This window comes from Mesitornis unicolor, unplaced genomic scaffold (assembly GCF_000695765.1).
Source record: "Mesitornis unicolor isolate BGI_N332 unplaced genomic scaffold, ASM69576v1 scaffold18200, whole genome shotgun sequence".
Taxonomy (NCBI): domain Eukaryota; kingdom Metazoa; phylum Chordata; class Aves; order Mesitornithiformes; family Mesitornithidae; genus Mesitornis; species Mesitornis unicolor.
The window spans coordinates 1-13,312 of record NW_010156415.1 but is presented as its reverse complement, the minus strand read 5'-3'; the positions used below and the strand labels follow the sequence as shown (position 1 = coordinate 13,312).

Sequence of the window (13,312 nt, the reverse complement as noted above, 5' to 3'; positions counted from 1 at the left end):
CTCCCGCCCTGCCCGGGCCGCATCGGTAACCCGATAACGCCCCGGCAGCGGTCCCACCGCCGGGTAATTGCAGGACGGTAACGTGAGCTGATGTCGGCCGGGGATGGATCCTCGTCGTTATTGATAGTGACAGCTAAATTGTTAACCGAGAGGGAAATCAGATGAAAGCCATTTTAGAATAAATACAAGACATTAGGCTTAAACATTGAGGTTGCAAGAAACCCCCAGGAAACTCAGCCCAAAGGCACGCCAGCTCGCCCTCCCCACCGTCCTCCTCTCTGCAGTGACAGGAGACTCAGACAAGTGCGGTGGAGCAGTCAGTGAGACTGAGAAAGGGTCTGAATATACCACAACTGCTTCAGAAAAAAAAATGTAGGATTTTTCACAGACACGGCCATGAAAGCCATCTGCCCCCTACGCAGTGCCAGTCAGAACAGGGCAACGCAGGTCTCGTTTGCAGTGGAGGGTAATGCAGGGCTTGTACACCACAACGCACTTTCCTTAGTGATCACAGACCATGCATCCTGGGCCCTGCAAAGTCAGAACAGGCTCAGGAGCGAGGTGCCTCCAACCCAGCCTCTGCCTTTCCCCAGCCTTGGGATCAAATCCTGGCCAGGGGGCAGCCACTCTCCAGCCGTCGCTGCCTGCCAAGAGGAGGTAGAGCTCCAAACCATGAATTACCTGGCTGCCTGCTCCAGGAACACGGCCTGGGCAGTGCTCAGGAAACATAAAGCAGCGGAGTCACTGGGTGTTAGCACCAACTTCACCTCCTTCCTTACCTCCACCACCCCTGGAGCTCATACAAGGCAGCGACAAGGAAGCCGCACATCAACCAGCCACTCAGCCAGAATCCTGAGATTTGGCATTGGCCATGGTCAGTGTTCCTGTGGGTGAAGGGATGATTTCCTGCCTGTCCCGAGTCAGGGAACATCAGCAGGGGCAGGAACATTATTGAAATACTGAGGAAAAACCCACACTGTGGGCACAATGAACATCGTCCTTGGTAGCCCACCTCACACCAGGGATTTGCTTGAAATACAGGGAGCAAAGAAACCCCTGAGGGGACAGGACCACGTGCCAGGGGTAACAAACAGCCCCATGGTGCCTCCTCAGGGGACCTTGGTGCCAAGCCCAGCTCTCCTCCCCACCACCGGCCTGCCAACCTCCATACTTACAGCTTCAGAGCCAGCCGCATCCTCCTCCAACGCAATGCCATGCTTCTCAGTGCTCTTCAAACCCATTTGACGGTCAATGAGCAAAGCCCAAAACTGACGCCCATGAAAAGCCATTACTGAGCATTTACCTTCTCCCAGCTCCAGGGTTAGGAAGTCTCCAAGGCCTGGGGCCTTTGGAAAGCCATAGCATTCCTGGGAAAGAATGACCAACACCAACCTGCAACAAAGCTCCCCCAGGTCTGGGTCTGGCCAGCCAACACACAAGGGACTTTTGTGAGCGACTGCGGTAGTGCAAATAAAAATAATGAAAAAAAAACCCCAACACTGATGCTATTGTACCGAGATCTGTATCAGTGGATTCCGGCTGATGCCAAGCATTTACCACCCTCACTTCCTGCTTGCCACCCTCGCTCTCCTGGAGGAAAACATGCATTTTCAATGTTTATTTAGAGCCGTAAGAATTTCAACAAATTGTATTTAAATACAAATAAATATCAAAGTGTATTTCTGATGGGACCACCACCACACACCCGATTTGAATCTAGGCATTTTAAAAATTCCTAATAGAAATGTAATTGATTGCTGTTCTAAATAACACAGATACCAACCCAGAGGACTACAAACATTAGACCACGCAAGAACAAAACACAGGCTGTTCACAGAGGAATGCAAACGGGTGTTATTGACATTCATAGGGGTACAAACTCCCAGTGATACTACTTTTCTCTTTCCTCAGGTACCCAAAAACTAGAAAGCAAATATTTAACAGCACAAGACCTACTTTTGAACAATTGCTTTTACCAATCCATCCATCACACACATGCACAGCTCCATCCCGGGCGCTCGGTTCAGAAGCGGGAAGCTCAGTTTGGAGGTAGGTGCACTGCCGCAGGAATACAAACCTCACTTTGCTACACCAGCGAGCAACACCTGCGTGCAGAAACCAGGGGCTGTTTAAAAGTAATTTTCTATCTCTTGTTTGGGACCACTGTTAGCCAGCTTGGGGAAGCAGCTCAGGAGTGACCAATGAGGTGAAGATTCACCACTGAAAGGACTGGAGAGAGCAGACACCAGCAAAATCAGACCAGAGCCTCCTGGACCCAAGTGCATGCATTCTCCAACATCCCCCTGGCGCAGGCGGTCACAGCACCGCATGTACCAAGAAGAAAACACTGCCATGGTATTTCATGCTCGGATTTCTAGCTTGCAGAGAATGTGCTGCAGATCAACTGGTTTAAGTGAAAATGCCATCCAACAGGCTTGCAAATCAAGCACCTGGTGCAGGTGATCCTCAGCACAGCCCAGCATGACTTCACACCAAAACCAGAAGCTGGGCTGGCTGGTGGGCAAACACCGAGATCTTGTGCTTGACAGGTGTCTGGGGGCTGCAGTGCTACTCTCACTCTGTCACATCTGGTTTACAAACAGCTACCACTGAAAGATTACCAATGCAAAGAGCAGATACACCACCGCTGTACTCTGAAGCTTACAGCACAGTGCAGACCTCCACGGTGTGTAAATCCCTACATGGAGGCACACACCTACAGCCTAAATGACACTGAAAATACCTGTGCTGTGTCATGACTTAAGGTTACCATATCACAAAATCATACCTTAAAGTTTGCAAATCAATATGCAAAATAAATTTGCTTTGGTGCATATAAAATATTGCACGCACAGTTACTTAAGGTGTTGCAAAATCTATTTTAAATTAGTTTTATTGAGATGTAAAGGTTTTCCACGGTAACTACAGAATGTTAATCAAAACCAAGTGCTTCCCCTCCATTAAAAACATGAATTGGAATACTTTTTGTTACAAAATACTTTAAAAAGTAATCAGTTAAATGGAGTATTTTTGGATGTGCTTCAGTCCATACACCGGTGACTGTTTCTAATCCTGCTAATGAAAGCACACTAACAAGAGGCTGTCTGTGTGCTCATCAGAGGCTCTGAAGGGAACCTGCTTTCCTGAACAGCATTCAGCTGCAAAGCTGCACTGGCAGTGAGGAGTATTCTGCAGACACCCGAGGCGTTACCAAACACCATGCCATGCAGAGCGGCGTTGTGCTCAGGTGGCAGCGTCCTTTCACTCTACAAAAGCATCGGAGGACTCCAGGTATACAAAGCAGTGTTTCTTGCTACCATTATCCATTCACAAGCATCATCTTCTAGATTTCCAGGCAGCTCTGGAGTAAGGAGTAGTCCTTTTCTTATCCGGTGGTTTGAAGTAAGAATAAACCGGCGCTGCTGCATATTCGGCATCTGGATTTTCTGCCATCATTTTCAGCTTGGCTTCAATGGCCTTAATTTTTGCACTGACACTGGAAAGAGGAAAAGCAGAAGAGAAATTTATAGCTTGATCTTAGCATGGGATCAGGCTACAGCAATTCAGAGATTTTGTTGACATGTGAATACTTAGTCACACGAGGAGGGGCTAATCCCCCGTCACTGCATTCACGAGCAGCGTGAAGTTGGGAGGCAGGAATCTGCTGCTTAAAGCCCACGCTATTTCATTTCAATCCTCAGCATGGATTTGCTTAGGAAAGGTCCTCCAAGATCCATCACAGCATCACAAAATAACGGTCTTTGCACCTACTCAGCACTTTCTTGAGGATACTGAGCACAAGTACACAACAAGGCTTCCTACTTCATACCAAATGATCTCATTTAGAGAGCTCTGAGCATGTGCAGCAGAGCGCAGCTCAGACCAGGCTGCTGGGAACAGCAGAAGCAATGAAAGCCAGACTTCCTCCCTGCAACAAGACCGCTCGGGATGGGAAAACCCCAGGCTCCAATTAGGTCAGGAAGAAACATTATTTCAGCGTTAGCAGGGTTTATCCCAAAGGGAGAGGCTATCCCAGGTTACACCCCAAATTCCTAGGACTTTCGTTATTCTCTATTCTCCATTGGGGATGGACGGAGGAATGTTCCCTTCTCCACTGTGGCTCTTTGCAGCATCCATCCTCACTAAAACCACTCCTTTGTGCCACTAACACAGCTTACAATCTGCATGACTCAAGTCTCTCTGCTCATTACTTCCTAGCATGTTACTTCTGAACTCCAAGCTCATTTTATCTGGAGGCAAATTCATTATCCCCAGTCCTGGTTCCTTACAGGACTCCACTAGCAGAACACAGAGGAAAAAAAAACATGTATCTTTTCAACCAAACTGTGAATTGGCAAAGCAGCACCACATGCTTTAGGTAAGCACAAGGGTGGGAGAATTTAACCACATCCCTCAGAGAAGACGTACCAGCCTTAAGAGTGGCAAAGAAAAAAAATACTACCTCTGATTTTGTTTTAATCTTTCACTACTACCATAGAAATCCTTGCTCATAAGCATTTTGCTTAATCAAATACGTACAAAACCTCTCACTGAAATTCATATGAAAAAGTGCAAGCACATTCTGTTACACATTCCCAATTTCCCTCCTTGCCTCTTCTTCCTACTGCCCTGGGAGCTTCACACGTTAGAAAACGAACTTCAAGTCTGAAGTGTCCCACACCAAATGAGTTACTGTGCAGCATGCTGCCCTTCTAATAACAGCTTTTCTGCCATGGTAGATTCTGAGCACAAAGGTAATGTGAACAACTCTAGAGCTTACTGAAATCAAATAATTTCATTTCCTGCCACTCCTGCAGTCTGATCACCTGGCAGCCCCCCATCTCCTACCTTAGGTTAGACTGGGGCGGCTCGGTGCTGGAAGACGGCTCCAGACTGATTGGAAGGATCTTCTCATTTTTATTGTGATCATATCTCTGTGAACAAGAGACCAAGGATTGAAGTAGGTGGAATTAGAAACAAAGAAACATTTGCCCCTAGGTACACTTTAAAGTTGGGTTAACATCACCTGTGATTTTGTGAAGCTTCTCCTAGGAATTATTTTGGTGGCCAAACACTGAAACAAATCCCAACCACAATATTTGTTTAGTACCAACACGGAACGTAGACTCTGATACTGAACACTTACACGCATTGTACTATGGATCCTGAAATCTTGCCGCTTCTTGTTCCCCTCTATGTAAGTCAATGAAGCAAAGATGGTAAATTTTAAGGTAACTATTTTAACTGTACTGCTATGGTCTTTATACAGACATTGTCAGAGTCTGAAGGTAACCCAAGCACACAACTGCCCAGAATTGGGCAGTGCTGGAAGGAGAAAAAAAAAAAAGAGATATATAAAAAGATCAGTTAGGAACCACCTCCTTTCTGCAGAAAGCAGCCTGTGAGTCTGTCATGTCTGTGGGCAACGGGCCTCCTCAACTGTTCACAGTGCTCCGCTTGGCACAAAGTCAGGTTTGTTTTTCAGCAGAGCTGCTCAAACCGAGTGTCTGCTAAGCCTTGGCCACTCATCTTAAAAATACCAGCACTGTGCTAAGTAGTGTCTAAAATAAACACTTGTTATAAGAAGCCAAAGTTTAGTATTGTTAAATCTTTCCATTCACAGATTGGAAAATGCCATGTGAAGCAAACTGATGATTTATGCGTGCTCCTCGCCATACCCCGGCCAGCCAAGCTCTGAGCCACCCCACTGAACTCCCAGCTGAGCAGACGGTCGCTCTTCTGCCCGAATCCCCTTTTATGGCCTGATCATTCCTCAGGCATCCGGAAGCACGTGGTGCTCCAGCAGCCGCAGAGCTGAAGAAGATGGAGACTGGATTCGCAGAAGCTTAGATGTGATGAGAGCCTGAAGTCAATAATTAAAACAATGTGGTCTCCTTTAATAAAGATACCTGGTTTTGTTTTTTGCAGCATCCAAAACAGATGCACTGGTGTATTTGATAAGAGAAAAGGTTGAAAGCTGCTTGTAGGATAATTGGCACATGCTACAACCCAAAGAAAAACAGCAAAAAGCACCTCCCCCCAAATCCATTTATCTGCAAAGGAAGTTACTCAAAATAAATCGCTTTATCAAACAACAGAGTAAATAACTGCAGGAGAAACAAGACAAGAATTAAAAAACAAACAAAACAAAGATGTTTCTGAAGGTACTGCCCAAGTTAATATTAAAAACTTGATGTTTTATGTGACAGAGCAAGTAATAAAAGGATATTTAGTTTAGACGTGAAATGTGTTGCTTTAAAGTCAGAAGTAATTAGAGCTGCTGCCACATAAGTGCTTTCAGAAGTAGAACAAAGCAACAAAGTACTTGGGAATCAGGAATTTCCATGCATCTCCTATCCAAAAAGGGAGCAAAACCACAAAGTGAACCATCAGACTTTCGGCCAATGATTCACTGATTTTGGGAAAAGTTAAAATGTGGACATGTATGGAAGAAATCTGTTCACACCACTCTGATCAGAAGCTCCCTTACAAAGACCATCATAAATGGCCTATTCTCACTCACAGCTAACGCAGCATGGTTTAGGTAGATGAGAGCAGTGGCAGATTGTTCAGACCATTTCTATGAGCTATTTCCTAGAACAGACAAATTATCTTGCCAGGCTAAGAAAGCTTTGATAATGATTGTTCCTTAATATTAAAGTTTTTCAATTTTGCAAATTAAAAGCAATTCTTAATCACAAGCAGCAGCTTACCTTGACTTGTGCATGTGCCCACCGCACCACCAGTTTCTTGGAAAGGGCCAGCTTCCCATTGAGACACTGGATCGCCTTCTCTGCTTCCTGCACAGGAAGACAGTTCAATAAACAAACTGAGTCCTTAGTCAAAACCAACAGAGATGTAAAGAGCCTTTTTTCTTTGTTAATCAGTCTTCTGTAAGTACAGCTAACTGACAGCAAAGAAATCTTATCCCATTGTATCCCAATCCAGGAATTTCTTTGGAAGACTCCAACATTTGAGTAACCAGACTTTAATCAGCCTCATCAGTTTATTCTTTCATTTATTTTGGGTGAGAGAATGGGGAAAACAATCAGGAATTTTGAAAATACCAAACAGAAAGGCTACTGGAACAGCATTCTGAGGGAGGTTTATGCCACAGGCGTTTCTCTACAAAATACTGTGACTCATTACAGTGATTGCATGTGTCTCACTAACACCTGCCTATGCTTATTCCAGATCCTGCTCAAGTGCACTGGGACATTACCCACCTGGTCCTGTTCTGGGCTCAGTGGAATCTGTTTTGGGACACTCCCATAAAGCTTGATTCACAGCAGTTGAACATAGATATTGCAATGCCATTCCACCTGGCTATAATTTTCTAGAATTAATGCACTACAAAAGTGGACCAAAGAACTGGCCCTTTCCAGTTAGCATTAGAAAGCAGGATTCAGGAAAGGAGAGCAGAGGAGAAAGGAAATCACTATTGCTACTTCCAGGACTAGTCACAGAGCGGCTGTCACAGTTTGTGTAGACAAGGTATTTAGTCCATCCCTCCCCGTTTTATCTTTAACATAGAAAAAAAGAAAAAGATGGGGAAAGAAGCCAATAATTTCAATCAGAAATTTAGATAAAAGTAACATACCTGTTTGGTTTCAAAGTTCACAAAACAATAACCCCTCGGCTGCCCTTCCAGAGCACCAGACTTGTGAAAGAGAAAGTCAAATTGCTTTACTTTGCCAAACTTCTGAAGGAGTTTGAGAAGGTGGTACCTGAAGGGGAGAGAAGACATTCATGACACCTTTCACCACTTTCAAAGTATGGAAGCAGAGAGGACCCCCCTGACACACACACGATTCACACTCAGTAACGTAAGCAGTCCAGTTGTGCCACACGTGTTTCCAAATACCGACAGGGGTGGGTGCTCTGTACAGCAATGCCTCAGCATCCACAGCTCAGAGCTGCATCTTCAGCGACTGCTCCAAAACCCCAAGGCTCAAAGCTTTCCCCCCAGTGGTGCCAGCTGAAGGGCACACAGAAAATCTATTAATAGTTGGCTTCTGGGCAATTATGCAATGCTTTGCTAGGACTCGAGGACGGCTTTGCCTCCTACCTCTCTCCATCATACCTACTTTCAAGCAGAAACATCATGCTCCCCCATCATACAGAAACGCGGCTGCTCTGCCACTCATCTGGCAGAGCTGGGGAAGCAGGAAGACATAAGAAAAAGCAGAATAAACTGCAAGCAGGAATTGACAGCAGACCAGCCAAAAAAAAACCACCAAACAAACGGCACCAGACAGACCTCGGTATCATCCAGGCCAGATCTGCCAGTGCTTCTGGCTCAGACAGCTTTTCAGCAACATGCACATAAAAGTCAGACACTTATTTAGCCAATTATCCTCCTGCCATCCAGTGGGGAGTGTGCTGTTTCCAATAAAAGCGAGGAAAGCCGGAGTAAATCTGTCTGCTTAGCATTCAGTGTGCTGAGCAATTTAAAATAAGGAGCACATTTGTTGGACAGGCCACATCTAATCCTGAAAGTTCTCTGCAGCATTTTTTTGGTTGCTTGGATCAAAGTGTTTAACACCACCAGCTGACCTAGAAGGAAAATGACACCTATTTCACCACCTGACTCCATCTCTAGCGTTTAAGAATTGTCTAAGGGTTTAATAAGGGCGTCTTTGTCAGGACTTATCTTCTCCTACAGCATTTGTTAGCAAATCATGTAGTCTAAGCCAAATTTTCCGCTAGCAAGATAACGCTCAGCGCTCTGAAAGCCAACCAGGATAACGCAACGTGCACGTGAAGGCACTGGACAAAACCTCATGTGTCCGGCCATGAATGGTCAGTGGTGGTCCAAGACAGTCAAATGCACCAGGCACCTTTAGGGACACTCCGAACAGGAAGGGCAGACAATATTTTTCCTAATAAAGCCCGATAGGATGTTTGAAAAGGGCTTTAGCCCTTTGTTAAGCTCCAGAAGCCAGGCAAGAAAGTTCCAGGAACGTGACTCATCTCACAGGATGGTCACGGTGGACACTCCGGATGTGCACTTCTAAAGAGGTGAAGGTGCAGCAAGTGTTCAGACAAGCAGCGCAGAAGGGCCAAGCGATCTCCCAGGGGAATAAACACATTGTAATTGATCATGGGAGGCTTCCTACATCCTCTGGAATACCTATGAAGCACTGTGGTTTTCCAAGAGGCCTACAAACTCTCAGCCTCTGCCCAGAAGGCAAAGGAGACAGAAAAGCAAGAGCAGGGGGGGAAAAAGGAGCAGCTTACACAGTAGCCAAGTTTCACCACCGCACCTCAAGCTACCAACAAGCAGTCACAGATGCACAAGTACAAACACTGACTTTGGAGACATGTGATGTATATAAAAGCCCACATGTTGAGCTTTCTAAGCCTCCAAAACAAGTAAACGCACCTCAGGTTTGTTTCTGTAAACACATTGCTGCAAAAAGCACTTGCAATTTCAGCAGTATGGAAATAAGTCCTTACCACCGGATTGCTGTTCCCCTGTTGGCACTTACAGAGGCCGTGGAAGGGCAGCGATGGTTCCCACTGCCTTCTGTTTAGCAGCAACAAAACCTCTGCAGCTGCACTGCTAAAAGGAATACACTTTGTGGTTTGCTTTTCTGAGAATCTCTGCATTCAAATAATACTTTCTTAGCAGCAAAGAACTTCATTAAGAGTCTAGAAGCAGACTATGTAATCTATTTTATTTAGAATCTTTACATCTTAGATGATGCAAATGCTGTTTTCCAACCACACGTGCAATTTTTTACAACTGCAGGTCCCCTACTCTCCATGGAACAGCTCAGAACTGAAGTTCTGTATAAGGAAAAGTTTCTGACTGTGATTGTGATTTGTTATTTGTTAATATAGCGAGGGCATTAACAGTAACATGACAAGTAATTCTCCAAGCCAAGAGGACTTCAACACTGAAGAAAGATCTGTCATGGAAAAACTGAAGCCCTGAAAGGTGAGAAAATGTAAAAAGCTTCCCTACAGCAATGACCTGGGCTGTCCAGAGCTGGGAAGTCATTTGCACAGATGTGGCCCCACCGCGCTGTGTAGATCACCACAGCCAACCTCAATTTCCACTTCCTGTCATCTGATGTGAATGCGAGACAAACCAGCAGCTCCCCCGTTTCCTTTTCCTCCACTCTTCCTCCTGGCACCCTGAGTGCTATTCAAACACAGGCAAGGCTTCCTCTGAACAATGCTGTCCCAAGGATACTGCGAAGGTACTGGGCCACATGCGAAACCTATTACTGCGAAGAATTTTGCCCCACTGGGAGTCAGGAGGAGTCTGTAACAACAACTCCTGCACACATTGTTTTCTAGGTGAGACTCATCAAGATGGGATCCTAGACAAGAGGTAGAACAGCTGAGGAAGTTGAACACCCGCTATTACACACCCGTGGAAAATGAATGGTCATTCAAAGGCTACTGGAAACAAGGTAATATGTATGTGTAACCCTAGAGATGGAAATTACATTTTTGCCTGTCCAAAATGTTGAAAAGTCTCAAAAGTCTTCACAAACAGGAATGGGCAGAGGAGGCAGTCTCACTCTGCTTGCCACGTGGGAGACATAACTAAAGTATGGGTTCCCCCCCACCCCCAGGACAGGAGCACTGAGAAGTGACGTGGACAAACGGCTGTGCCACAGCACACCTCCTACCCCACTGCCAGCAGTGATCATTTGGCATCAGAAGTGTCCCGAGGTGATGTCCTACATCACAAACAGATACGGTGGCAGCTCACATCCTTCCAGCTGCTGAGAAAACCCTCAGCAGGCTTCTAACACCATCTTCTCCCACCCAAGCAAACATTACTGGTAAGGAGAAACGCCCACGAGACGATCCACCATACCCTGGAACGTAGGGTATGGCAGCATTCGAGATCTTTTGAGGCTCCCATCGGAGTCACAGTTACTCAGTATGTGCTCGATAAGCCATCGACTTGCAGGCTGTAATTTGTGGGCAGCCTTACATCTGTAAATTCCTATTACTGCAGCTTGTGCTCAAATGTGTACGTTACCTATTAACTCCCTAGCGCTTGATTGCAGCTATAGGTTGCTCTCTAAATGGAAGTCTTGGATTAATTTGAGACTTTCTGAACTCATTTCTGCTCGAGAAAGTCACAACCAGTTATTAACCCTGCTAACAACTCAATCAACTTTACTCCACCTTAAACAAGTCTAACATACAAATTGCAGGGGCAACCCTTTAAAATCAGATAGAAGCAGCAAATGAAGAAACAGCAGTTTTCAGGTATGTTTTCAGTCATGTGATTAGTAACCTCAACAGGGATAATTGCAATGAGCAACTACGAGCAGAGAGGTAAGCCCTCAGGATAAGAAAGTAAAGGTCAAGATGATTTATAGAAACTTACTGGCCTGACACAGAATTGCACCCTCACTCTCTACATTGACAATGTGTTAAAAGAAACTTCCTCATGTTTTTATTCACAAAGAAATGGAGATTACGATACGGTGCACAGGACAACATAGCCATTTTTAAAGCAAAACCAAAAGCAAGACACAGAATTATAAAGCCTGGAATAAGTGACAAGCACTATCACTCATCAGTGGACAAACTTTAAATGTTTAGTAGCATGGAAGCACTTCAGGTCTGATGACCCTGGGGAATGAAGGCCCTTACCCACAGCTGTGATGCTGCTCTAGACCCGGTCCCCAGCAGCGAGGGTCCCAGGGCAGCCGTGCCCCATCCCAGGCTGAATTCATGCCGCTGCAATAGGGTACTCAAAAAGAAACATCCCACCCATGGAAGAAACAAGAACCTACAAAACTCATTTCACCCAAGCTATGAAAACAGTAAATTTTGCCATATAAAGCTATTGCTTGTCTGGCCTCAATGCAGAGGAACAACCTAGACTTAAAGGTTCTTTAAAAATACCACTAACGATCATCCCAGGAAGCGAAGAATCAGACACCCACTATTCTTCCCCTCACACTAACCCAGTTTCCTGAGCCTTCAAGGACCTGGCAAACAGCACGCTCCAGAACTCCTATATCTAATTTTACACGGTCAGTGAACGTGGCCAAACCAGAGTAACGGAGCTGTAGGATAAAAATGGTAATTAATGCAGACACCACGCAAAGCTGAATGGCTGAAAAGCACAATGCATTAATGATTCCATTTAGAGGCTACTAGAAAACTGCTCTGTTAAGATGAACCACGTTTAGAATAAAAACCTAGCACCTGCACACACACAAAAAGAAGCAGGAAGAAGAAGTATTCCATGACAGTCACGTACAATAGTTAATCAGACACACTTATTTCTTAGAAGCGTATAAACCCCAAATTGTTGTTGTTAGTTTTGTGTTTTGTTTTTAATACAACCTACTAATTTCTCAGTGCACTATCCAAATATTGGACAGCAAGTCGTATTTCCTTGACAATTCAGTTGTTCAAATGTTACGTTTGCTCAGAAGATAGTTATCTGTATTTGGAGAAAAGACAAAACACACACAAGTTTGATTGATGCACTGATCCACCATAAGCAGCCAGTCACACCACACCCTACCTTGTTACTCGAGCGAGTAACTCTCCTCTGCTCAACCCACGTGCCACTGCCAACACCGGCAAAATAACAACACAAGGTTCCTGGTCACCCTGAAAACCTCAAACCTAAAATTCTAACCTTGCCCTAGTTTAGAAAATTAGGATGTTTTCAATCCCTGGGCTTCCAGCCCAAGTGATGGCTCAGAAGATACCACACCCTACCTTGTTACTCGAGCGAGTAACTCTCCTCTGCTCAACCCACGTGCCACTGCCAACACCGGCAAAATAACAACACAAGGTTCCTGGTCACCCTGAAAACCTCAAACCTAAAATTCTAACCTTGCCCTAGTTTAGAAAATTAGGATGTTTTCAATCCCTGGGCTTCCAGCCCAAGTGATGGCTCAGAAGATCAGCTGTGAACCGAGCCCCCAGCGCAGCCCTGGAGCCCCCCCCATACGCCCCCACTTCTCAGCCCCTCCCAGTCAGGCAGCAGCCCCCAGCCGACACGGGACCACAGTGCCGTGGGAGCCAGGAACAGTCGGCGAATCTGCTGGAGCGGGTGACCCTCACCCCTCGCTGTGCCCTCCTGTGCACCGGGGCACCCAGCGCCGGTCCCCCAAACCACCACGCATCCCACACCCAGGCGGACACCGGAGGTTGGACACCGCTCAGACCTAAGCTCCCCCAAGGTCTAGGGCGGGACAAGGCGATGCGGCACTGCCAGGTGGACAGCTCCGGTGATGTGGGGGGGACACGGCCCCGTTGCTGGGGTAACGGCAGGGGCGGTGCCACTGCTAGGGACGGGGAAGCGGGGGGTAGG

General features: G+C 46.0%; 1 protein-coding gene across 1 annotated transcript; it reads right to left on the bottom strand.

The window, feature by feature from the left end:
• Nucleotides 1-2,865: 2,865 nt before the first annotated feature.
• RBM18 (RNA binding motif protein 18) lies at nt 2,866-7,747 on the bottom strand. Its single transcript, XM_010191809.1, has 4 exons — nt 7,601-7,747; nt 6,714-6,800; nt 4,849-4,934; nt 2,866-3,496 (listed from the first exon to the last, which is right to left on the bottom strand). Exons 1-4 carry the CDS (start codon nt 7,745-7,747, stop codon nt 3,337-3,339), a joined length of 480 nt encoding a protein of 159 aa, XP_010190111.1. The 3' UTR covers nt 2,866-3,336.
• Nucleotides 7,748-13,312: the final 5,565 nt, after the last annotated feature.

Coding starts and splice junctions, on each gene's coding strand:
- RBM18 (XM_010191809.1), bottom strand. CDS start 7,747: ATGTCTTCTCTCCCCTTCAGGTACCACCTTCTCAAACTCCTTCAGAAG. Junction 6,801..7,600: donor TGAACTTTGAAACCAAACAG/GTATGTTACTTT, acceptor CTTCCTGTGCAG/GAAGCAGAGAAGGCGATCCA. Junction 3,497..4,848: donor CCGCCCCAGTCTAACCTAAG/GTAGGAGATGGG, acceptor TCCTCTTTCCAG/TGTCAGTGCAAAAATTAAGG.